Source organism: Xiphophorus maculatus, chromosome 19, assembly GCF_002775205.1.
Source record: "Xiphophorus maculatus strain JP 163 A chromosome 19, X_maculatus-5.0-male, whole genome shotgun sequence".
In the NCBI taxonomy this organism is placed as follows: Eukaryota; Metazoa; Chordata; class Actinopteri; order Cyprinodontiformes; family Poeciliidae; genus Xiphophorus; species Xiphophorus maculatus.
In genome coordinates this window covers 13364085-13390098 of record NC_036461.1, presented here as the reverse complement: position 1 = coordinate 13390098, position 26014 = coordinate 13364085, and the positions used below count along the sequence as shown (strand labels likewise).

Genomic DNA, 26014 nt, shown 5'->3' with positions numbered 1-26014 from the left:
TTATGTAAGATGGCTGTTTTGTCTTTTGAAATTGGATTACCGCAGGAGAAACCATTTATTTCCAGAAATGGGGAAATTTTTCTTTTCATCCTAGCGACTTCACTATAAAGTCTCCGGTATAAAGATATCCTTTGCTATTCAACTCAGGCGCCATACTTACACACCCCAATAAACATGATTAGCATGGCAGACTGTAAATATGCAAATGAGAGGGAAGATGTGTGGAGAATGTTTATACAGTAGTTGGAGCTTTGAGTGTCGCACAAACTCTCCACCCTGCCCATTGTCTGAAAACCAAGATGAGGTTAAAAAGGGGGCCTCTGTTAAATTTACCCTTATTTTTATTCTTTCATAAAAGTAATTCATCCATATAGTTTTTAATACAAAGGAATGCATTATTATCAACCTTTTCCCTACTTTAACTGGAACAACAAAATATGATACATTAGCTAGTGAACTCCAACATACTTCAAGAGTCAAAATGGTGGGTTGGTGAGTAAAAAGTCTGACATGAACCCAAAAGCCAAGAGAGTTGTAACTGGTCCATTACTGACTAATATATAATGTATGACACTGAATTAAAAAGTTAATCAGAGTATAGAAAATGGACTGCAGGGCTCAACTGACAAACTTGTGTATGAACACAAGCAATGCAAGCTGAAAACCTCAGGAAAACCTTCTTAAATCTGCAGCTAAGTTGTTGAAATCATAGTCCAAAGTTTATTCATCTGAATATATTTCTGTTGCTTACTGGAACAGAATTCTGCAATACCTAAAAACTGAGGTCCACTTGGATCAAAAGTACCTTTTTATGGTAGTTCTAGGCATTTCTTTGTAGAAAGTACATCAATGAATAACCTACTTATTTTATAATTGAATAATTAGACATGTTGCTGGATTGTATTTTATTTTATGGCATGGACAAAAAAAAAAACAGAAAATCATACAACTGAAAACATTTGTATTACAATGTTTTATGTTATTTTTAATCAGGCTTTTCTAGACCAGATTATCTTTTATTTGACTACGTTTTGATCCAGACCTTAATGATTTTATCATCTATATGGCAAACAGTGACCGTACTTATATCAGTGAATATTGCATTGGTTGACCCATTGCATGACTATGTTATGACCCCACTATGACCATGTTGTGACCCTGCTATGAATATATTATCTTCCTATGTCACTACCATAAATATGCTATGACACTCCTAAGAATTGTAACAATGTGATGACCACACAGCCATGATACAAACATGATGTTGCTATGACCTTACTATGATTATGGCTAGTCCTACTTTCTGGACACTGACCTATGGCCCTAAAACTGTTAGAAACTTTCACAATGGAGAGTTAAGAAAACTTCAAATAATTAATTCAATTAATTCAAACATGCGTCTCCTCATGTTTAGTGAAATGGACATTTTTTCCTGGCTTTTAGTTTTGTTCTATATGTAACAAAAGAGAAACGAGGCAATGAAAGATGAGGTAGATATAGTCTGAAATGACAGATCAAAGCCTTTTTAGAAAAATGTATTGCACTTAAAATTATAGTATATAAAGCACTCAAACAGCAAAAATGTTAATTTCTTGACTATACAACACAGAATTTGTGTGGATTTGAATAGGACCTAGCATACAAACATAGGTCAAGATTAACTAGACACATTTTTTCCAAAAAAAAAAACTCTGTACACACTGAGTCAGCACTACAACTGCAATTTAAATATGCAAGAAGGGAAATTAATTCTCCTTTTAGAACAATTCCTTACAAAAACATAATTCCTATTTAATTCCCAAACAAACAAAGAAAAACAGAATGTCATATTTAAGCACATTAAGACATTTACAGCTCTGAACATGATGCAAAGTCGGGCATGTTTGCCCTGAAGACTAGCAGCTCTTTGGGGAGAGAGGCCATCGAGCAGTGTTATCGACATTATAGACGCCCCAGCCTGGAGATAGGCTTCACATCGATCCCCTGATTAATTACTATCTGCAGGCACCAGCACGGTGAGGAGAAGAAGGTGAGACAGGCGGGAGGATAGGAAGAAAAGTGAGAGAATGATGGAAAATGAGGATAGGGTGTGAGAGGAGGGTGGATGAAGGATTGGAAGAGTCCGGCTTGTATTATCTATGAATATCAGCTAAAGGCTACACAGTAATCTTCGAGGTGGAATATTATTTATTGATACATGGGTAGGCTGGGAAGCTTATCTAAGCTGCAACCACCTCCGAACACCGCCAAGGACAAAATAAAATTTACACATTACTGGGGTGGAAACAACTTGCAAAGACAAGTAGAGGGCACTGAAGAATCCAACCATGAATTCCCAACTGGGTTATACACCCTCTGTAAATACCAGTGAAAATAACAACATGTGAAATACAGACATGTACTCCAACCTCTTTTAGCATGCAGAACAAACTATCAAACACTGAATTGTTGATAAGCACCTTGAATAGAAAGCTTCAATGATCATTGGGTAGTCAGTAAAAAGCTAAAGTCCTAGCGTTAGTCTTCCATTTGAGTCTAGCTTAAGACTGGGCTGTATATTTAAATAATGTGCGGGAAAGAGTCCATTTCATGTTCTCATTAAATCATATAAAGTTAATCCATGTCTAAATAAAAGAATAAGTCGAACAGAGGTAGCGCAGTCCATCCCCTCAGACAGTAAACAGGGTTGAAGGTGCGTCAAAGCAGCATCTGGCCGCAGTATAAAAATATCATATAATATACAATATAATGATAAATTATTATGGTACTGCTCAGTATGTGTTTGCAGTGTTTGCTTTTGTGCTAAATACAAATTAAAAGTTTACATAAAATAGTGCACAACAGTAAGAACACCTGCTTTCGTAACAGAGTCATTAATAAAATCCCCTATGAGATCTTCCAAGAGCTCAGACAGACAGAATGAATCAGATCACGCTGCCAAAATCACAGCAATTATGTTCTTGGGAAAAAAAAGTTAACTAAGACCTTAGTTTTGTCAAACTAGAATCCAAAAACACTTCTGTAGAATATTTTAAAAAGAAAGGAGACACACACCCTTTATCAGACTAAACAAAGATGCTGGCAAAGGATCTCCTCCATCCTGCCAGACCTATAAATATTTAGAAGCATCGGAGCTTTAAACAGTAACAAATACTCTCCAGCCTTCTGTAAAAAGGCTAGAGAGAAGATGCAGGTAGACGCTGCAGGGACTGTTCACTGTTTGCTACTAACTCCACTTCACCGGACTAGAGCTGGCTGCTACTTGTGTGCTCACTGACATTTTCCATGCATCCCAAACTGCAGCAAAACAACACACAGGAGACCAACAATAGTCTTAAGTGACTTGACAGAAGGCAGAAATCTTATAATGCTCCAAATACATCAGGAAGAGCAGTAGTTGTACTTTAAATAAAATCCTTGTTTTAGTGTGACAATAGCTCTATTTTATGTTTTTTCAGGTCTTAAATAATATTATGCAAACATAACCAGCTTAAACATTTAGTTTGGAAATTATATTCATTATTGTCCAAACCAGCCTGGCCCTCTATAAAGAAAAGTAATTGATGCACTTCTTAAATCATTATTTAACTACAATTATCTACATTTTTGTGTTCACTTTCATGAACCAGACCAAAGACAAATTACTATCTAACTTGTAACTGTAACTGTCAGCTAAGATTTTCAATAGCAGCATAATGTGAAATCTAAGGAAATTCAAGAATTCTTTCAAATTTTTAGCATCTTTGTAGAGAGGATCACCAAGATGTTTCTAAGGCTTTCCAATGCGAGAGAACCACAGTGTGAGCTTTTATCAACAGATAGAGAAAACATGCCAGAGTGGTGAACCTTTCCAGGAGGCTCCGGCTTACCAAAATTATTTCAAGAGTGCACTGAATAGTAGGAGGTTACAAAAATATCCTAACTTAATATCTAATCTGAATATGCATACTTGCTGAAGAAAAACTTAAGATTTAATGATTCAACAATAAAAGCGAGTGAGCAAAATTGGTTTCCATAGAAAAGTTCCCAGAAAAAATTGTAAATGGCTTTACTCAAATTTGCCACAGAATAGCAAAAAGTTATGATCTCCAAGACTTTTGGAAAAATGTTCTGTGGATTACTGAGAACAAATAGGAAGGAGGACTTTCCCCCTTCTCCCCATTACATTTGGTTCAAACTAACCCAGAGACTCAAAGAAGAAGAGTCCAACATGGTGGTAGTAGTAGTAGCTGGATGACTTCAATGAATTTGAATTCTTAACCACGAATTCTGCTTGATACCAGAAAATCTTGTTGGCGAATATTCAACTCTCAGACAAAGGCAGTGATACTTAACCCGCCAGTAAGTCCATCTACAAATGGCATAAAAAAAATTCCTCGATAGTGAGGTGGAACACATATTGCCAATTATCATAAATGCATAAGGGTGGCCAAGGGTGGTCGCAGCAACTGCAGCATTACTTTTTTTAACGCAGAGTTGGCTTGGATAGCTTTTTCCCTTTTTAAAGCTAATCATCACATTTTTGGCAAAACGTGCAACAAATTGTGGCTTATTTTGTCAGTTTTCTTCCAATCATGTGTTCAGACAATGAAGATGCCTAAAGACAGGGAAAGAAACTGTCACTGCACAAAACTGGCTTGAAGAGAAAAATAAAGAGGAACGAAAAAAAAGGTAGATCAGACCTCTGTCACACATGTGAGGACAAACAGTGAAGAGAAAGAGGAAACATCTCATTTTGGTAATAAGGTGACTGGTACTCTCTACCTCTCTGAGCTGAGACAACAATAGGCAAATTGTGTGCGGGTGTGCGCAGGCGTGTGTGTGTGTACAGGAGCGCCATGCACTTTTCCATTCTCACTGACCTGAAAAGTTCTGTTAATGCTGGATCCACAGGCACTGAGGGAGAAACAGAGAGACGGAGAGAATCATTATGAAACGACACCGGCTCCAGCTGAACACACAAGCCATAACACACATAAAGGGAACCTGCTGAAATGTTGATCTCTGTGACTTTCCGTCTGCGTAGGTTTGCCATAAAATAAATTAACCATGAAACACTTGAAACACTTAAAGCTGGAAACATGTGGGAATAAGTCAGTCAGCATCTAATAAAATGTGTTTTATTTTGATGTTAAAAAGTATATTTTCATTATTTCTGTTCACAAATATAAATGTATTGTGTTTAATATTTTTAAATGGCTTAGATTAAATAACTTTGCATATATTAGCATATACTACATGCAAAATTATACAAAAAAATTTTCTTCATTTATTTTTTAAATACATTTTTCAAATGTTTTTTTTTTCATCCAAATAGATGACACACAGCATCTATCTATTTATATAACTTTTCAAGGCGAGAGGTTTTGACCACCCACAAGCATAACTTGGTGGGTTACATAAAAGTAGAATTTTGGCAAAATTGACAAATTTAGTGAGAAATTTAAGCAAATGCATTTGATAAAAGATTGTTCATCTTGGGCACCTCATCTAACAAGCAATATACAAATCATCTCATACAGTTTCAGAGAGATATGGTGACATTTTTAATTGACGCACATCACAGATGTTTGACGTTTAAGAACAAGTCATTTGATCAATAGCAATCCATTGAGCAACAGTTGCGCCGTCAATGCTGAAGCTGCACAAAGACTTCATTTTTTACATAGCTTTGCCTTAGACCTTGGGATTTTTTTTCTAACATCAAATAATTTTGTCTTTGTAATTTCATTTATGTCATGCACAAAAAACAGATTTTTTTTTTCTAACTATGATTTGTGGATTCTAAGGATGGTCAGACACTTTTCATGGCAACACTTTGTGGTAAGCTATTATACATGCGAATTTTACTGGTAAAAATTTAGATGACACAACACTGTCAGAATATATCTGGATGATTATTGGGGACACAGATTTGCTTGTATTTGTAAAATAAAAATTTACAATACTCTGCATTTCAAAGTGATAGGGTTGTAATTATGAGATCAGTCCCTTTATGTTCGTGTTTGTTTTTACCTGCCGAATATTGGCTTATTCACATTAATAATTAAACCTCCAAAACAGATTTGAATGTCAAATAAATGTCGACTTTCATACCAAAAAGCCGGTGCAATGTGATCTTAAATGTACAACCACAGTCAAGAATTTGCTTAGGCACATTCTGTCTACACATCCAAACCAAAAAGGAGTTACATTATTTATAAAAGTGAAGTTTCAGTGAATGTCAGTCATGTTCATCTAAATCAAGATTGAGCCTTCTAAACAATGTCTACATTGAACCAAGATAAGCAAAAGATCCAAGCTGTCAACTGTGTTTTACAAGACTAATATCTCCTCCCATTGAACTAACTGTCTGTACATGCTGGATAGATTTTTGCCATTTTTGATAATTGAAAAGTATTTTGTGTTGTAATTTTGCCCAATGCAGTATGTTATTCTTATAATTTTTTACGTTAACCATGCCTGACTGACGTATCACTTTGCTAATGTTACACCTGAATTCCCCCACAGTGGGAAAGTAAAGGATATATATTTTTTGTCTAAGTCTGTAAGTTCATGTATGTCCTTACTTGTTGGAAATTAAGGTTAAAATTAATTATACTAAATGCAACTTTTTCATGATATCCAAGGGGCATCTTTGTGGTAAGAGCACAACTCATATTTCAGTGAGTTAATTGCCAAAGGAAATAGCCTGAGTGTAAGTCAATCTGCAGTCATGTGTGGCAGTTTGGTTGGAGGACATGTGTAGTGATGAACAGCTGCGATTTATTTAATGATTTTTTTCTTTGCAAATACAAATTCAACTCTATACCTCATTATATCATGGAGGCATTTTGTTGTCAATAAACAACCATTGCAACGCAACTCAAATTTTCAATGGCACTTTAGATGAAACAAATGTGCTGCTTCAGCTGCCAGTAGAAATCTAATATTTGGACATTACTTTTGACTTAATATTAAAAGTTGCTTGTATAAAGACCATGAATCACAAAGTCATATCTAAAGGGTGGCCTTGAAAATTAAAGAACATTTAGTTATGTTTCTATGGGAAGTTATACAGTTTAACAAAAGAAAGGAAACACTGTAGCTTATATAGTCCCAAATAGAATAGAATTCAACTTTATTGTCATTGCACTGTCACAAGTACAAACAACGAGATGTAGTTTGCATCCGTCCAGAAGTGCTCTACAAGATATAAATATATGATGAAATAAATGACCTGTAATATCAGAAAACTTTATGAGCTAACATCTTGTTGGAGGAGTGCATAACTTTTGAGATTTTCATAAAAAATTTTGAATTTAAATTAATAATTTTTTTCCCTTTTTGGAAAACAATGTTAGGTACTTCAACACATGTATTAAAAGATGAACCAAAAGGAGCATCATCTCACCTTTCATTTAATTTTATTCACTTAGAAAACACAGGTCCTCAGCTTTGTCAACAACATAAAAGGGAGCCATTGTTTTGCGAACTGAAAATGAGAGGCATCTATTCAATGAAACCCTCCGTTTATTCTGATTTGTGTTCCATGCCACTGCGATTTCTGCCAATGTTTTATTTTGAGGCGTTGAGAAGGTGGACTTCTGTTGCTGTTAGATACATATAAAGTGAAGATAGAGGAGTGAACAGCGAGAGAAAGCAACTGGAGTGTAACTGCTCAGGATCTATGTGCCTGTGTGTGTGTGTGCATATATGCGTCTGTGTTGGGAGAGTGAAGGTCACCCTGAATAGAGGTGTGTGTTTCTGTGTGTATCTGTGCAGATACCTTTGGAGCGTGTGCGATGGCGCTTATCGTCTGCATCCACCTCCATCTGCAAAAAAGGCACAAACAAGCTGTTCAACACAACAGACAGACCGGTGAAATTATCTTTAATTTGGATACATGTTCTCTCAGGTTCAGAGTGCTATTTCCACCCTGTCAGGCATTTCAGTTCGCACCGGATGTGCCAGAAGGTTTCATGTAGATGACTGATGGGCAGCATTAGTGTGAATGATTAAAGTGATTTAGAGACTGCACAGTCGATTTTTCTTATTTTATTTTCTTACTGGATAGATGTAACCCGAAAAGCCTTTTTGTGAGCCCATCTGATGAATTGACATGAACCCAGTATGCGTTATATATGATTCAATGTAGCCTGTAGTTGCAGTTCTCACTACATCCCAGCTCTTACTAATATAAGGTATTTACATTAACAAGCAATAAGATGTAAGATAATTAACTCAAACAAGTAAATCGGTCAAAATAAAAGTGCCAGCAATCATTTCGAAACAGAATTTCAATAATAATAGATTTTATTTATAATGCCAAGTTTATCTTGAGATTTCAAAGGGTCATACATAAAACAAGCAATTATAATTTTAACCCAGTCAAGGTGTAAATATAAAATATGTCCTGCCAATATTTAAAAGTACCTTTGGTTACTGCAGTGAACTTTTCCATAGTCTGTCAAGTTACTAAATACTTAGTTTTCAAGCTTATGTTATCTCATAAACCTCGGAGTGCTTCAAAGAGCTGCTGGATTCAAACCGACTTTAAATTAAACTCGGATGGACTCTACTAAATAGATAACTTCTGAAGGCAATTAGTAGTACCAGATTGTATTTGCAGTTTTCCATTAACGGCATACCACACTCATCATATTTTTATTTTAAGAAAAGAAATGCAAATCAATTTATCATATGCACAACTTTGTTGTTCTGTCACATAAAGTCACAATAAACATATTGAACATTTGGTTCTAACACAAGAAAATGGGGAAAATGTCAGGGCTGAACAAAGATTTTGCGAACTGAGCTACATTACAGATCCCACAGCATGATCAAGAAGATGTCCTTAGCTTATATGCAACCTTATTCATTCAGGTCATTCTTGGCAAATCACATATCATTTAAACAGAATTTGTTCACTTTTATTCTTAAAGTGAGTTTAAAGGTTTTGTAAAAGCCTTTTAAATCTAAAAATGTTTTCTTGAAACCATCAATACCACTGGGTGCCAAACATCTCTCTTTCACTCAAAAAGTATCAGTTTCTCTCCAAAAAGTCAATAAATTATTCCCCAAAGTCTCTGTGGTGTCATTAGGAAGATCCAATCCTTCTGATCGACAAGGCAGCCTTCTTTTAAATATACTTCTCCAGTTAAGTATGTTGACCTCCTGTGTCCCAGTGGAAACATTTTGGAAATGACTGGTCCAGCTGAGATTTATCTTCTCTCACAGCTTTCTTGAGAAAGCAAGCACTCTAGAGATTTCTTGTTTCTAAATATTATGTGATTAAGTATTCTGACTAATTTTAAAGTGATATATTTTTGGAGTACACATCCATTTTCAACACACACTTTTTCCAGGGTTTTTTTTTCTTGTTGCTTTTTTAGCTTTCAATATCTGTTATGCTGAAGTGATGACATTTGAAACAGCCTTTCGTATTCTTTAAGGTACGGTCGGCCAAGGTAGGAATCTTCTTTCTTCTGATTATGCATACATTGCCTGCTCTTCGAAACCAGGTTTATTGCCTGAGAGATAGCTCAAGACAACCTAAATCACTCTACGCAGTTATGCAGTTACAGGCTTAGGCTGCTGGAGACACAATATCCACTTTTTCTCACTCTGCTACATTCTCCTACTACTCTCCAATTTTGAATTACAAGTGTTACTCCAGCCTCCAGCTGTATGTTCTCCCTCTGCTTTTTTTCTTCATAAAAGCTAAATCGTGTCTATTGTTCTGTTTAGCTGTGATACCTTCCTGAAGTAGGACATCGGTAGTGATATTTTTTATTCAATAAGTAGGGAAACCGGCATATACCTAGCTATGTTTCTGTCCAAGAAAATGCCACTGAAAGACCTTCTACTGCCTTTCTGTTAACACAGAAAGTATGTTAAACAAAAGTGTTTCTGTGTTGTTTCTTTTGTATAGGTGTTGTCTTCTCAAATCCACAGACTGATGGCCGTTCACACAGTCAAGTTCTGTTGGGCTTTCCTCCTGTTAAATAGGAGTTTTTCCTATCCACTGTTGCTACATGCATGCTCATTCTGGCCTGTTAATGTCCTGTACTTGTATGGTGCTCCAAAGCACTTCACATTACATTCAGTCATTCCACCATTCACCCACACCCCCACACACTGATGATGGCAAGCTACTGAATAGTAGCCTCAGCTGCCCTGAGACAGTCTTACTATATGAGGGATGACAAAGTAAATGTATCACAATGTATGTGATTGTCTACTGTCACTGCATTCGACGAGTGAATGCTGTAAGTGTGTCATTTGACACACTTACACTGTAAGACAACCTGCTGAGATTACTTAGAATTTCTGTAAACAGTTCGAATAAACTTATTGAAAAAAATCCAGTAGGATCCACTGTAATCTATGTACTTAACTTTTCAGGATAAACTTGAAGACTATAAAATGATTTTGATGAGGATTCGTTTTTACTAATAATTTTTTCAATTTATATTATATTTCACATTTTCCATTCCAAATATAAAATTACTTCTTTTTTGTATCTAGATTTCAGTTCTTTATAATGCTGTAATTATATGATGCAAAAGCATCATGTAATTACAGTGACTATGTTTCTTATGCGGTCTGTGATTACAATGATTGAATTGCCAGGGGTGAATTGTTTTTCTTGGAAATTACTCAAAATCAACATAAATTCCACAGAGACTCATATTTTTGCCAGAACTGATGAACTGACTAATAGATAAGTTTGGAAATTGCCTTCAAAATCTTCACTGTTAACCCTATTCCAAAAAGGCTCTAGGATATGTTTAATGAATATTCATATTTTGCCATTTTTCTTGCTTTTTGACTGAAATAATGCCAGAAATTTTATTGTGAATTTTATTTAGCATCTTTTGTCCTTGTGTCCAAGAAATCGTCAGACTGTTTGTATATTCATTTTGCAGTTGTGTTGATTTTTCCTCTAAAAACTGGTTTATGACACAGAATGTTCAAGCTGTTTTTACACCAAAGTAAGCATTTTCCTGGCTTTCTTTTACAGCTATCAGACATACATATCTCTTTCCTATATAGCTTTATCACCTCAACAACAGATCAGAAATTGTGAAGGAACTTGAATGCCAATGAACATTCTTCTGTTATTTCCAGATGCCTCTAAATGTTCCTGCTTGCCAGGATTGGAAGATGACGGGGGCCGTGTTTGGATGTCTCGTTTTATTCAACATGATTTATTAACAGCCTGCTTGCTTTACTGTAGAGCCTCTCAGTACTAATGGTGTGCTTCTTTATGAACGCCTATAAATGTTTCAACGGGAGAAAAATAAAAAGATGAAACACAAAGATAGCTTATAAATCTTCTCAGTGTAGAAAAGAAGGAAGCAACATATGGGATTTTGGTTATGGCAAAGAATCTGTGGATGAGGAAGTGAAACACTAATTTTAACTAATGTACAGTTAAGGAGGAAAAAAAGTTTTCATGACTTTTAATATTATTGTGGGTTAAAATAAGTAAATCCCATTATTCAATAGTTTGTTCTGCCTTTGCCTGTAATAACATGAAGACTTAATCTGTCTCTCAAAATATAGTCTAGACATTTTTGAGTTTACTTTTTGTAGTAAATTTGCTTCATGTCAGTGATATTTTATTTGGTATTTGTTTCTGCAACAGCATTTTAATCAGGTTGAGGTTTTGACTTTGACTGGGCCACTGAAAAAAATATTTTTATTTTATTTTATTTATTTTTCTTAGTCATTGTGTCCTACATTTTTACATTTCAATCTAGGTCTTGTGATTTCTAGATATACAATTGCAGACCAAAATAGTGATGCTACATACATTAGAGAGAAAACATCCTTTCTCCAGAAAGCCATTGCATACAAGCCATTTTTTCATCCATTTTCCATCTGAGCTTTAACATTTTGCATGCTAATTGATGCATGTAGCGATTAAGATTGAGTTATTGGGTTACTTGCAATTTTCCTCACCACTATTTAGTTTGACCTTGGAGAGGTAGCTGTTTTGAATGTATACCTCTTGTGAAAAATCTATTATGCTATTGAATGATGGACTTCAACACTGTCTGTTCCAATTCAAGAACATTTATAATCCTCCTTTAGGAAAAAAAAAATATTCCAGTGGGGAGGTGAGATTGTGCCTTTTTAGCATTTATTTATGCCACAGAACAAAAAAAATATGTATCAATGTGATGCAATTCTTTTAAAGCTCTGTTTTATTACCAGGATCACTTGTGACACATTATAGGAAGACAAAATTTTGCTTTAATTAAATTTTTCCTAATTAAGTAAATTAAATGATCAAGCAGCGCCTTCATTAAAAAAAAAAAAAGACAATGTTATAGCTGTATTTCGAACTTTTGCTCCAAATGGTAAATAAAAGGCAACAGCTGCGTTTTAAAAGAGAAACTTGTTAGAAAATTACTACTGGTCTAAGAAAACATCTACTTTATCTGATGGTCTTGAAGGGTAGTCCAAAGGGATAATTCATAGTGTGGAAAATTTAATTTTGTGAATTACTGCTCCATTTTCAAAATAAGTCAAGGATAAAGTAGAATATGTTGAAGAGGAACATTATGATGTGCTTGGCATACCATCCTCCAAACTTATCTGTTCCTGATCAAATTCAGTGATCAACAGCTGCCAGCTAGCTGAATCCAAGGCTTAGGAATGTTTTTTCAGACATCAGTGGCTCACATCACAGTGAAGATGTATTGGTATTAACTCTGGTTTTGCTTGAAATACATTTATGTTCCTATTACTTGAGACTTGACTTGGCAGCACAGTAATATAACAAGAAGAAAAGAGAAGAATCTAAGAGACGACTTTAAGTCAGCTGCAAGATTTGAACATATTAGCTGTTGGTTTTAATCATTAAGACCTGATGCAATATTTGGGTTCAACAGTTCCTAGGGATCGAATTAATTAAAATGAAAAGCAGGTAAAAAGAAATAAATAAATAGTCTAAGCCTTTAGATAGAAGAACAAGACTTGCTTTGGATTTAAATAAAAATTTGGAAAGTCCACCCCCACATACCAGTTCTGACTTTTTAACTAGGTCTTTAACACTATATCCAAAGGAATAGTCGAAAACAACAGCGATAATAACAGCAGCAAATTCTTCGCCTCCACTTTCTCGTCAGAGCTGAGCCCAGGAAACCTGCAGGCCTCTGACGTACCGCACGCCACTGTGGCTCACCGTATGTCGCAGCCCTTCATACCCTGTCTGGCTTTTATGGTCTCTTAGGACCCCAGGAAAAAATGTCACAGCTGTAATGAAGGTTAGTCTGCTTATTGAGGATTAGTTGAAGCCCGCTCCTCCCCCATCTGTGTCTCAATTAGACCCCTGGATCAATGGCTTTATATTCTGAGACAAATAAACACACAGTTATGTTGATCCCACGGCTTCAAGAGTGATAGAGATGATCAAATCTGTACCATTTTGTATGTTTCTCACAATGAGCTTTGGTTATTTTTCTACAGTTTGGTAAAATAAGTAAATAAATAAACAGAATAATTATTTTATTTTTAAGGTAATAAATAAAAATGTATTATTTTGTAGAAAAAAAAGCTTTGGCCACTTTTCTACGTTTTGGTAAAAATAAATAAAATAACCACCTCTTTCAAAAAAATGTTTTAGGCAAAAATAAATAAAGGCAAAAAATGACTAGGGCCATTATTTTAGGAAGAGGCTCAAGAATACATTTTAAAATAAATAAAAGCCTGATATTAATTTATTGTGAAGAGTTTTCGAAAACATACTTTTTAAATAATATTTGACTTGTGCAATCATCGGTTTATTCTTTCAATGGGATTATTTGCCTTTTCATTCCCTCCTCTTCAGTAATTTAAACCTGCAGCAAGCAGAATTAAAAAAACTCCAGGACAATGTATTCAACTTGACTTTTTAGTTTTTACAGTGGTCGGAATGTTGTTACGAGTTTTTTATTTGCATACATGTATATTTTTTTTCCATAAAGTCATATCGTGTAGTACTTGTTTCACAAAGATTTTTCACTTTCTAGAGTCTCAGAAAGTGCTCTACTTTAAAAAGTGTCATCTAGAGGGAGGTAAAATAAACTTTTAATTCCACAAAGATATTGCAAACAGCAGAGGTTTAAATAGCGTGTGTGTTGGCACTGATCGAAGACTGCATCAATAGAAAGCAAAATGTAAATTAAAATGGCTTTGCTTGTTATTAGAAGGTCTTCACTGTTTGCAAGGAATGTCTTTTTGTCTTCCTCAAAAAGTTTTTAGTTTGATGGAAGAGAATGGATTTTACAAGAAATACAACTTTATTATTATCACTGCAATATGATGCATGGTAGAAGTATTTCCTATTGGGTAGTGAGGGAGTTGGGGCTCTCAGACATCAGTCTTAGCAAGTTGTGTCATTGTCAGTTTTGAGAGAATGTGCTTCAGTCATGTGGCTCCCAGCTCCACCTTAAGTCACACACATGCTCACATTCACAGGCTGCTGTTCTGCACAGAGCTGCAGTGCAAAGCTGCACAGGCATTATCGAATTTCACTTCAAACACATATTTACACCATGCATCGTGTAGTGACAGCAAACATGTGTGCCTGAGCGATGCTAAGTGCATCTGAATTAGTGTGAAGGGTTGTGGCGATAGCATCAGAGTGGCTGCTGAGCGAAAAAGAGGGTGAAAGCAACGGAGGCAGACGGGCCAAAATTTGGCACCGATTCCTAAATACTGTGGAAAATGGCTGTGGTTGGTTGGGTAAGGGCAGCTGTGCAGCACTCAAAAGCGGTTAGAGCGAGAAAAGCTGTGATTTGAGCACAATAAAACTATTTATCAGCTGGCCTGGTGATGCCAAAATGCAGCTGTAGTGAAGGCTTTTCTGCACAGAATGCATAGAGGTCCTTCCACAAGTGTTTACAACACTTTTTCCACATTTATCCTGTAACAACCACAAACTTCAATGTACTGTACTGTACTTTGTAGGAACTTTATGTAATATACCAACACAAAGTAGCCCAGTTGTGAAGTGGAAAAAAACGATACAAGCTAGCTGGAAAGAGAGCATCTGTGAAGAGCACAATATTTTTAGAGTAACAGAGTTCCCAAACAGTCCAGAAGATATTATGTTTTTCCTCCCTTACGCCCTTATGTTCTTCTTTCCTAACTACTTTGCACCATTTCTTCCTTCCTACCTAGTATGTACCTCTTCTTCTTTCTTTCCAATTATGTGTCCTTCTCATCCTTTCGTTCCTACCTTTTTTCCTTCCTTTCCATCTGTCCTTCATAACTTTCCATTGCTGTGTTGTCCTCTCTTCTTCCTGTAAAGAAAACCTTACTAAGAGGTTTACTTTCTTACTAATGACATTCCTTCCATCCTTCCTCTCTCCACTGTTTTTTTCTACTCTTGTCGTATCTCTATATTTCTTTACTTGGTTTAGTCCTTTCATATATATATGAATCTTTACAGAAGAAAATATCTGGCTAAATAATTTTTTTTGGTGCAGATCTACTTTAGTGGATGTTGATTTGAGGGTCTTCGTATCCGAAAGTGTCATAATACGTGTGTTGGTTTATTGTTAACCAACTTGTTTCTACAGTGTCCTTGGCTGTTCTGAAAGGTGCTTTATATAAAATCTATTGTAATATTATTATCAAGTGTTTGGCATTAGCCCATTTTGAACTTTAATTCCTTTCATGAACTGTTCTAATTTATTTCGACAGAATTCCACTACAAAAAAATGCATTGAACATCTGCAGAACTCTTACTTTAAATGCAAATTTTAAGCCAGTACTAAGAAAATTTTAAATGACTTTAAGTGATTTTTTTGTAATTGAAAGTCAATCTTGCATCTTTGTGTCATATCAAATAGTTGTAATCCAGCAGGCAGACAAAACAGAACTGTTTTTGAAACTTTATCAAACTAAACAAAAAAAAAAAAAATCACAGAAAAATCCTAAAAAAAGGAGAAAAAAATCAAAATGAATTTTATCAGCAGACCCAGTGCTCTCAATAATGGCACCTGCTGTAAGCCATTTACAGAGCTGGAAATCTATTCCTCCTCGTCACGAGAAACAAACTAAAAAAAAGTAAAAGTAAAATAAGGATGACTGATCATGAAAAAGTTGGGTTTTGGTGAACAAACAGCACACATAGTACCTTAGAACCAAGTGTCTTATTTCACTTTTTTCTAAGCTTTTTTCCCCATAATTTCCAAAATTATTTTTACAATTATTATCGTCAACAAAGGCAAGGCTGTTGTACTGATATGTTTTAGATTTGTCTGAATTTCTTTGAGAACAATATAAACAGTAGAGTTTGATCGTTGAATGAACCTGAGAAATGTGATAGTGTGTGAACTGTGGAAGCTGAAGCAGATCACGTGTGAAGACAGAAAGATCTACCTGAAATGTTTTGGACTTCAGACAGCTCTTTGGTCCCGACTCCTTCTGCCACCGTGATGTACTGACGTTCAGCTATAGATGAACGGCTCACCACGTCTCCTCCAAACTCATTTTCTACACATGGGGGAGAAGGAGGAGGAAGAAGAGGGAGAGCATGCATCATTAAAATCATTTCCAGAACAATCACATTCAGGCACAGCCATGACAGAATTTGAAATTTCCTCTACTCCTTTGACTCCAGGCTCATGAATAGTCATATAGCGTCAGCTATGCGGCACGCGGCAGAGCGAACACTGATTTCCGCCATAACGACGGTCGCAAGTCGTGTGCGATAGGCTTGGCAACATGGGGTAATTAGCTAGATCTATCATCTGCAGCAGGAAGTGGGGACAAATATAGCTAATGATCCGTGCCTGCCTCCATGATTTCTCTCCTCAGCTCTCCATCCTTGGCTGAGCTGAAGGAGCAAATAGGAAGCACAAAAAAAAGAGGTGGGGGTCGATTGCTGTAAAGATAAAATAACCTAAAGCTCCAAAAGAGATAAAGATGGAAGAGATGAAGGTGTTAGTACTGAGCATGCTGGAGCACTGTCTTCCTTTCTTTCTTTCTGCTTTTTTTTCTCTTTTCCACTGCTGCTAATTGAGAAGATGTACAGCAGGGAACAGATGAGGTGTTGATGGTGAACAGGGAGAATCACAAAGAAGAAGGAGGGCCCCCACAGGGAGACCGCCAGACGGACGGTAACGCACACACACATTCACACAGTCATTCCCCACCTATCTCAAAGCAGCTTAAATCAAAACAAAAGCCGGTCCCTCAGGACAAACGCAAGCTCCGGCTGAGCTCAAGTCAGGCGTTATGTAAAAGGCTGTGCTTACGTACACACACGGACTTTACTTTCAACCGGCAGGGGTTCCTCCTCTGCTCTTCATCATGCCACACACCTCTGCTTTCCTCTCCCTTTGTAGTGTACATAATAAGCGTGGAAACAGAGAGAGCGGCTTGTAAGGGGACAGCGCAAACAACTTTCAAAATGGCTATTAACAGGAAGCCCTAATGGGAAACAATGGGACACTCGTGCTATATTTTCATTTACTACTGCAGCCCTGCTGTCTTTTGTTTCATGAAAAATGTATCAAAGGCTGGTTTGTATTTGATTACAGCCTCTGGAGCGCCCCAAAAGCATTTTTATGAAGAAAAAAAATGCAATAAAACAAACGTAAAGTGGATTTGGTTACTGGTATGTGCTACCTTGTGAATATAAAATATGTATAACTTCAGATAAAAAGAGTGTCTCTAGTGGTAAAACACACCTAGTTTCTAAACTGTATTTGACAAAATCTATTGGAGCTTAGATAACTTCTGGCAAAATAAATCCCATTCCTGTCAAACTTTGAAAGAACTAGTTCAAAGTTCAGTTCACAAAGATTAAACATTTATTTATTCTTGTTTATCATTTACTATTTAAAATTCACAACTTGGTTTACACTCTCATAGTTCAGGTACATTAATATTTCATAAGATAAAGTCTTATAAAAATTATTTCAAAAGTTGGGAATGTCATGTGATGATTAGCATATTATTCATTAATTTCTTCTCTGCCAACTTCCTACATTGAACTACTTCTTTCTTCCTTTTGCTCACATATATTTTATCATAGTATGGTCAAATTTTAAAGTTTTTATGATGCCATTTCAGTCAAAAACTGGCTGAAAAAGATCCCAATAAAACCCATGTATCATGAAAGTTTTGTTTATTCTCTTCACTTACTGGTGTAAGCATAATCCAAAAAAGCCCCGCACTCCTTCGTAGGAATGGGACAGTTGTTGGTAGCAAGGCATAGTGAAATTCATTGGTTCTAGCTAAAATGTTTGTTGTGCTAATCTCCAAGCACTAATCAATAGTATTTCCACAAACACACTATATCAGTATAGTTTTTAGATATTTAGTGGAAGCAATTGTTAAAGCACTAAAACAATAACTTCAATGTCAATGATCAAATGTGTACAATTTAATTACAGTAGCTGCAAGGAAATTATTTGTTTTTATATATAGTGAGATACATTTTTTAAATAACTGGTAAGCAGTATAGCTAAATTTCTTCATATTTTAATCTGCACACCTGCAGACATGTCTTTCGCCGCTTGGACATGTTCAAACATAAATACATGTTCAGTTGTTTGTTGCCTTGCTGTTATTCAGATGAAGGTTAACCTGTGGCTTCAGCTAGCGTCTGTAAAAGATGGATAAATTCTGCAGTCAGAGGATAAATTTCCAAATGATCAGAAATCAAGAAAAATGTGGATGAAAAATCTCAATTTAAACCACCCATCCCAAAGATGTTATTTTAATAAATCTTAGGGAAGATGAAAATCCTTTTCCAACTGTTTGGGCTGAGTCAACTAACCAAGAAGAAATTGACTTCTGACAAGGATTAACAGTCATGATGAAAACAGATCTGGTATGCAGCAAATATAAAATTTATAACTAACAAAAAGCGTATTCTACAGCCTAAATGCAAGGCACACAAACAGCAGACAAAGAGCTCCTTCAGTTGTCCAACTGAAGTACGGGCAACTCTCTTCTGCTTACAGTAGCCAAAGTATATTCAAAAAGTCTCAATTACTGAGCCCCACCAAGGTGAACCACACTCAGTCCACATTCATTAGCAAAATACAACCTCCGTCAGTTCAAAGTTCACAGATAATATGAACCCAGCCAATGTGCAGCACTGCTTCCACCTCATAAAATACAACACACACAAGCACACACATCGCTGGCCTCTCTGTCTTTATAATCAGAGTGTAAGTGATGGGTCTGTCCTCTGATGAAGGTCTTCATGTGGAGGCTGATGACAAATCACAGCTCTCTGACGCTTCATCAGGACACAGCCTACATTCCTCTTTTGTGTGTGTGGACCAGAAAAAAAACATGAGGGAGGTGAGAGGAGAAAAGCAAGAAAGAGTGATAGAAAGACAGAAATAAAAGGAAAAAATAGATTAAACCAGACAGTGTTCAAAAGCATCAACGCAATGTGTGCCCCTGTAAATACTGGTGGTGCTTACAGCGTATGGGTCTGTTCAGCTTCTTTCTAGTCTGCAGGTTTAAGCACCAAGGACAGCGACAGACAGGAAGAATTGGCCTTCAGCTGTAATGGGAACACACACACACACATACCGACATGGATATTCTTCACATTTGTTAGAAAGGACTGCAGGAACTCTCCTCAGACCCAGAATCCCAGGTGTGTGTCTTTAAAGTATGATTTTGTCATAGTCTTTTCCTCTGAGAAAACAGGTTACGTCTGGCCTTTATTGAGCTTCTTTGTCTATCAAAGCAAGACTCTGACACACCACAATGAAACCCAGTGTATGAAAATGTACAGCAACGCAGCATGGCATGATTAGCACACACACACACACACCCACCCACCCGCCCACACACAATAAATGCAAATCTTATATACTGAAAGACAAATGATAAAGATAAGGGAGTGCTTACATATAGGCACTTATTACAAGAGAGAAACATGCTTTATTCATGCGATGTGTGTGCGCACACAGCACACAGCTAGCTACTTCTCTCAGGCTTTGAGACTGACTGGGGCTGCCTGACCTACATTCAAGAAGATGAAATCTCTCTTTCTGCTGCTCTCCAGTCTGTGTTCTCCTCAGACGCTTGTTCACGCAGCCAAGATGAAGAAGCAGCTGTGATTTCTCAAGCCCGAAATGTACCCTCGGACTGGGGACGGACAGAGCAACAGCAATGTGCGTTTGATGGATTTCAGAGGGAGGTGATGGAAGGCTCTCTACTGCATATCAGAGATCCCTTCATCTATCCTCTGCTCTTTATCCATGTACATACATTATTTACATCCCCATGAGGTCACCAAATTCAGCTCAGAGGAGGGGACAGAGATTAAATATGTCACATTTCACATCAAGTATGTGGTGAGAAGGGCCCGAAACTAGGAACAAAATGGACTGGAATTTTTGACACCACAATGCAAAATGTTATGTTTTTACTTCAGAGCATCTCCTTAAATGTAATTTAATTACAAATGTGGCAGCAGGAAAAATGGCTGAAACATTTGTCTTGCTCTTAGTATTAGCAACAATAACCAATCTTAGCTTCTCATCTGACTGCTGTGTTTCATGATGGAGATGCAGAAAACTTGAAAATGCAGTAAATATGCTACGCAAAAACGTAACTTGACTTTACTAAAGAAGACTCCCAATTAATCCACAAGTGAGTATTTTTAGTCTCTAAGCAAATGTAAAATGTTTTGTGAAGGCCTGAAACGTTTGATGGAGAACACGAGTAGAGAAAAATCATCATGGAGACCAAAGAACAGAGCCACTTCGGACATCCCACACAGAACTGTTCAAGTCATCTTCTGAAAATGGAAAAAGTAAGACACATAAACCAACAAGTGGAGAATAAGAGACGCGGTCAAGAGGCTTCTGGTAATTCTGCAGGAACTGCAGCCCATAGCTCAGGAAGCAGAGCTACCAGAGCTGAGCAACGATGGCTTTGCTTTGTGCCGTTGTTTTGTTCAGATGAGGACATGATAAATATGTGCCTGTTTACTCTGCATCCTCACAGTCCTCTCTGTAAAACATAGTGTTGGCAGCACCATGCTCTGGGTGGGGTCGATACAAATGCATGTCACATGTTTCAGATTTTAATTTTCTTTGTGTTTGTCACAGAAATCCAATAAAAGTTTATTGCAATTTGGATTTTTAACAAAAAAGCATGCATTATTTTTCCAAACGATTGCAGAAAATCAACTGATCATCTTTTGAATATAAAATGATTTTTCCACAGTTATCCATGTACCTTCACAGTGGTCAACATAATGTGCCATATGCTTTCTAGCTACACATTTTAGGCATTTGATTTTCTCATGTGTCAAACACAGTCAAGAGGTTTATGGTAATTCTGGAGGAGCTGCTGCCATTTTAACCTGAATAAAACAAAAAATATGCTGAACCTGACAGTTTAAATCTCTTTTATTAGAACGTGTTGCTTTTTACCATCCATCTAAGAGACAAACTTGTTGTCCCACAGCATGATGTTGCCATTACCATGATTTAGCGTAGAGATGACATGTTCAGGGAGTACTATAAGCAAAAGAGAAGGAAATATAGCACTTCCAGATAACCGTTATTTTCACTTCTCTTGTTCAGAGCTGTATCAATGCTGAGACGGTATTCGAAGCTCAGCTTATCTATAAAACGATTTTTGAATTTTCTAGGTCTTGTAGGGTGAAAGAAAATGAGTTAGATGTGTTTTTTAACACCCAATCATAAAGCTTTCTAAACTTCAGCCAATTATATTGTATTACCTAAGTACCGGTAATGCCTAGCTTTAACGTTTTAATTTCTGGAGCAAATTACAGAGTGTTAACTGTCCTCAGACAGCTGTATTGAAAATAACTGTTTTACTGAGATTTTTATTGGTTGTGAACCATGTTGCTCCTGGTGTGCTACTTTTAAAATATTCTTCCAAAATCTTTGGACTTTTGTTTTATTTCATATTATATTAAGATTTCTGTTTTTCTTCTTAGTTTTAATCTAAACTAGTACAATTAATCTAGTTTTGTACATCACATTTGCATGTTCAACTTGACAAGAACTTCTGGATAAAGAGGTCCTGTTTCTCAGAGGGACTTTTCCGGTAGAAATTAATACAGATATATGCAGAGGATTTTCAGGGCAATATTCGCCAACAGATCAGCAGCTGAATAGTCAGCTTTAGATGTGAGGGGGCCAACAGATGCCAGTGTTCTTCTAAAAAGCATAAAATGTGAAAAATAATCAAAGTAACAAGACAAATGCAGAAAACTCTCTCTTTGTCTTCTACGCTTACATTCCCCCACCTCAAAGTCAGTCTTTGTCTATGATCCATCTCCTTTTAAAAGCAGAACAAAGAAGATTTACTAACATCAACACCGACATAAATGACAGTAACCTGTATTACTTTTCTGGAATGGGCATCAATAAGTAAATAGACAAGAATATTGACATGTTTCCACAGTTCAGCTGCAGAAACATGTCTCATCCTTTCTGTACTTGGGTTTAATTGCTTATATCTGAGCACTGCACAATTATAGCTCCTGTTTTTGTTTAATTTTGATGCAGCTGCCGTTTTATGTGCAATGATTGCTGGAAACATGCAGCTGTGATGCAGTACAACGATTTAACAATTGATTTCAAGAGCAACCACAAATGTGCTTAATGTGCACGACTTGTGACAACAGGTCACAAATGAATGCATGCCGGTGTGCATTCTTTGCAATATTTTTGCAGAATATGAGATCATCTTGACAAGAATATCAGCTGACTTTTTAGATCCATAACCCTTTCATACCTTGTTATGGAGTGGGATTAGTTTCTCTTTGTTCAGCCACAGAGAGAGCAGAGCCACTGTCTTGATTCATATTCACATTAGAATGTGTTTGTTGTTGTTATTTTAGGAGTGAGGCAGCTCAGAAGGGAGCTCCCTGTGCCCAGACTGCTCCGAGTTTATTTATTCAGAAGGTTCTCACTGTAAAAAAAAGAAAAAAAAGAAAAAAGAGGCTGATCCACTATATCTCTAAACTAAACCACCAAAATCCTCCAAATCCCAGTGAAGCATTACGTTGACCACACTGTCAAAACTGTAATGCAGCAGAAACCAGTCGAGGAAATCCCATGACCCTAATTCAAGACAACTTTAATATTACAGGAGGCTTGTTCCTCTTAAAAAAATAACTTGTAGATTGAAACTATAGAGTAAGAAGTGCAAAGCAGAGGGAAAACCATTTTTATCCATGAACTCTTGTTAGTAAAAAGTACAAATTTAACAGATACACAATAGCTCATTTTATTGACCTGACTCTTGTAATCAACATTTTTATTTATTAATGCATTTTTTGCTATTTTTTTTCTTATGTATTATTACATTAGGGATCTGGGCTTTAATCATATCTTTACTACTCTATTTTGTTTGGATAATTTCATATTAGACTGACATGTGAGGCTGCCGTGATAGTCGTTATAATTGACTAATAATAAAAATAAAGAATCAACATTTTTGGTGATAAGATTTTTCATGAATTTGTCTAGCTTCATTTTTTTTTTTACATTATGCATTTTTAAATGAGATCTAAACTGAGGGAGTTCTTCAAGTGGGATAAGATTTAATGGAGGGAATTAGGGAATCTCAAAGATTTTGTTGTGAGTTGCAGCAGTACAAGCACAATGCATGATGAACAACTGATGAGTGCTAATTTAGGCCCATGATCTATCTACTATATATCTTTGTGAATACATTTTTGAGGAAACTGTAAGCCCTCCATTAGGCTGATTGTCCCTGTGTTAGTGTGCAAGGTTTGCGTAGATGACCAAATAGTTTAATTTTGATCCCTTTTCACTGTGCAGATGGTAATATCTCAATGCATAAAATTTAAAACAAAAACTTACCAAAGACATAATGCTAATAAATACAATTCATTTTGAAAAAAATGTTTTTTTTGTTTTAACAGATTTGTGTAATGGGAAATTATATTCAAGTGATTCATGCCAGCTTGTAAAAGTGAATGTGTGTGATTGCCTATTTTTCACGACATAAAGTAAAAAATAGAGCTCCAGATATCAGCTCACAAAAAATGTCTCACAACACAATGTTTTTTTCATTTTTTAAAAGCATTGATCAGTGGAGAGTTGCTGCTGCAAAGCAGGTCAGGTTTCGAGATCAGATTTGCAATAATGAAACTGAATATACCACTCTTGAAGAGCAATCCAGCCCTTTGCTCCTTTTTGCAGATCACCACACCTACTCAACACTGAGCTGTTATGTCTTCAGAAAATACACTATTATTTTAATGTTTGTTCTCAGATTCTCACTTTTGTCTGTTGCTTCTTTTTCATGTCTGGTCTACATCTTAATTTTATGTTACAACACTGTGTCGTGACTTCTTGGTGTATGTTTCTGGAATGCCTGTCTTTGCAGCGCCCTTGGTGTTTTTCCTGATGTAATAAAGTATTTTTAGTTTGTCACCTGTCTGCACCGCCTGTTGCAGACCTGCATTTGGGTCCTGGAACCATTCATCACATCTCGGACATGTGAGGCAGAGCTCCTACAAAGTAGGTGAAACCGGAGTCACATTAAAAGAGAAGTTTGCTCTGTGAAAGCAAGCTTCTGGATGTCACATACTCAATATAATTGATTAACTGATAATTTTTTCTGAAATTGTGAATAAAATTATCTGTTCATAAGTTATAAAACTAAAGTAAAAAAAAAAAAAAAAAGAATTGTAATGCCTATGTTTGTGTCCTGAATCATATCACTTATCGTTTTTTCTTCAAATGTACTTTAGCTGATCTTACTGAAGTCATGAATGCAGATAAAAACCGCTCATCTATAAAGAGTCCACCACTTAAAGTCCCCTATAATAAATCAACACATAAAATAATTTATCTGGATTGTAATCTATTGCTGGAATGCTTAAAATACATGAATTAATTGCTTTTCAGATTAACCCTATTTCAGGAAATACCTTCAGACACAGCTGGGATATCGGAGGATCTCTGTTTTAAGGGTTAAAGATGCTATCATGTAGTGAAGCGGACCGGCTCTTTTTGACGTCCGAGGCTCCTATTAAGGAGAAAAACTGATCCAAGGCAAAAGTAGTGTCTGACACACTTTTCTTCTCAAGGACATGAGAGATGGAACTGACCGCGAGCTTGACCCACCGAGCTTTGCCATGCTTGCAAACAGAAACAGATACACATGCAAGCCAGCAGTCTGTGGGAGTCTATAAAGAAATATATAAAATGCACCCAGGAGCACATGCAGCACACTCGTTATTAGCTCTGCCCTCCCGATAAGACACAAATGCGCGCACACACAAAGCAAAAAAAAAAGAAAGAAACTGCACTCCCACTCTTCTTTCTCAAGGGAGGCGTCTGCTCTTCGAATGCAGAGAGTGGGGGAAATAACATCGGGCAAACAGCCGCCGCAATTACCCACAGTGGGGTAATCACCAGCACAATGCACTATGCCTCGGCTGCCTCGGAGAGAGAGCGAAATACTCAGGTGAGAAAAGAAGCCAGACAGCAATCAGCCCAACAGGAAGATGAGGAGAGAGACAGAGGAGAGAGACAGAACAGAGCAAAGGGCCATTCCTTTAATTTCCAAGGGAGAGCCAGGGCCTTAATTACTTGATGAGTCTCCTCTTGCTTTCTCTCTCAGCTCTGCGGCTGTAAAAAGGTGCGTGTCTGGGAGAAAAAGAGAGGCTTGTGTACATGTGGCCCATTATCAGAGCGGGAAGACTCCAATCACCTCTTAGCACTGATAGCAAGTGAAGAGAACAACATTGCGGAGAGAGCGCAGGGGAAGGGTGGACGGGGGGACAGAGTGGTAGAGAGGGGTGATTTACGCCTTTAGAAGTGTTAACACCATCTCTCATTCCCAGCAGCTATAGAACACCAAGGTCGAGGAGTGACACAACTGAGACAGGAAAACAAAGAGCCCAGTGCCGCCTCTGCCTATAGGAAAAAAAGCATGATGTTTGTTACATTGGATGCATTCAATAGTTCAGTTTGCAACATGAGTAGTGATCATTCGTCATCATGTTAATGACATTCCAAAATGAAGAACAACATGT

General features: G+C 36.7%; 1 protein-coding gene across 7 annotated transcripts in view; it reads right to left on the bottom strand.

Annotated features, from left to right (window-relative positions):
* Window positions 1–26014, bottom strand: part of myt1l (myelin transcription factor 1 like) — a 125568-nt gene that overhangs the window by 62733 nt on the left and 36821 nt on the right. For 6 of the 7 annotated variants that reach the window (XM_023352838.1, XM_023352837.1, XM_023352843.1 and 3 more), the window contains exons 2-4: window positions 16363–16476; window positions 7769–7814; window positions 4863–4896 (exon numbers count right to left, since the gene is read on the bottom strand). In XM_023352838.1, the coding sequence (XP_023208606.1) occupies window positions 4863–4896; window positions 7769–7814 (80 nt within the window). In that variant the 5' untranslated portion in view covers window positions 16363–16476. Of the gene's footprint in view, window positions 1–4862; window positions 4897–7768; window positions 7815–15214; window positions 15279–16362; window positions 16477–26014 lie in introns of all 7 variants that reach the window. The other variant, XM_023352840.1, reaches the window with a different exon arrangement.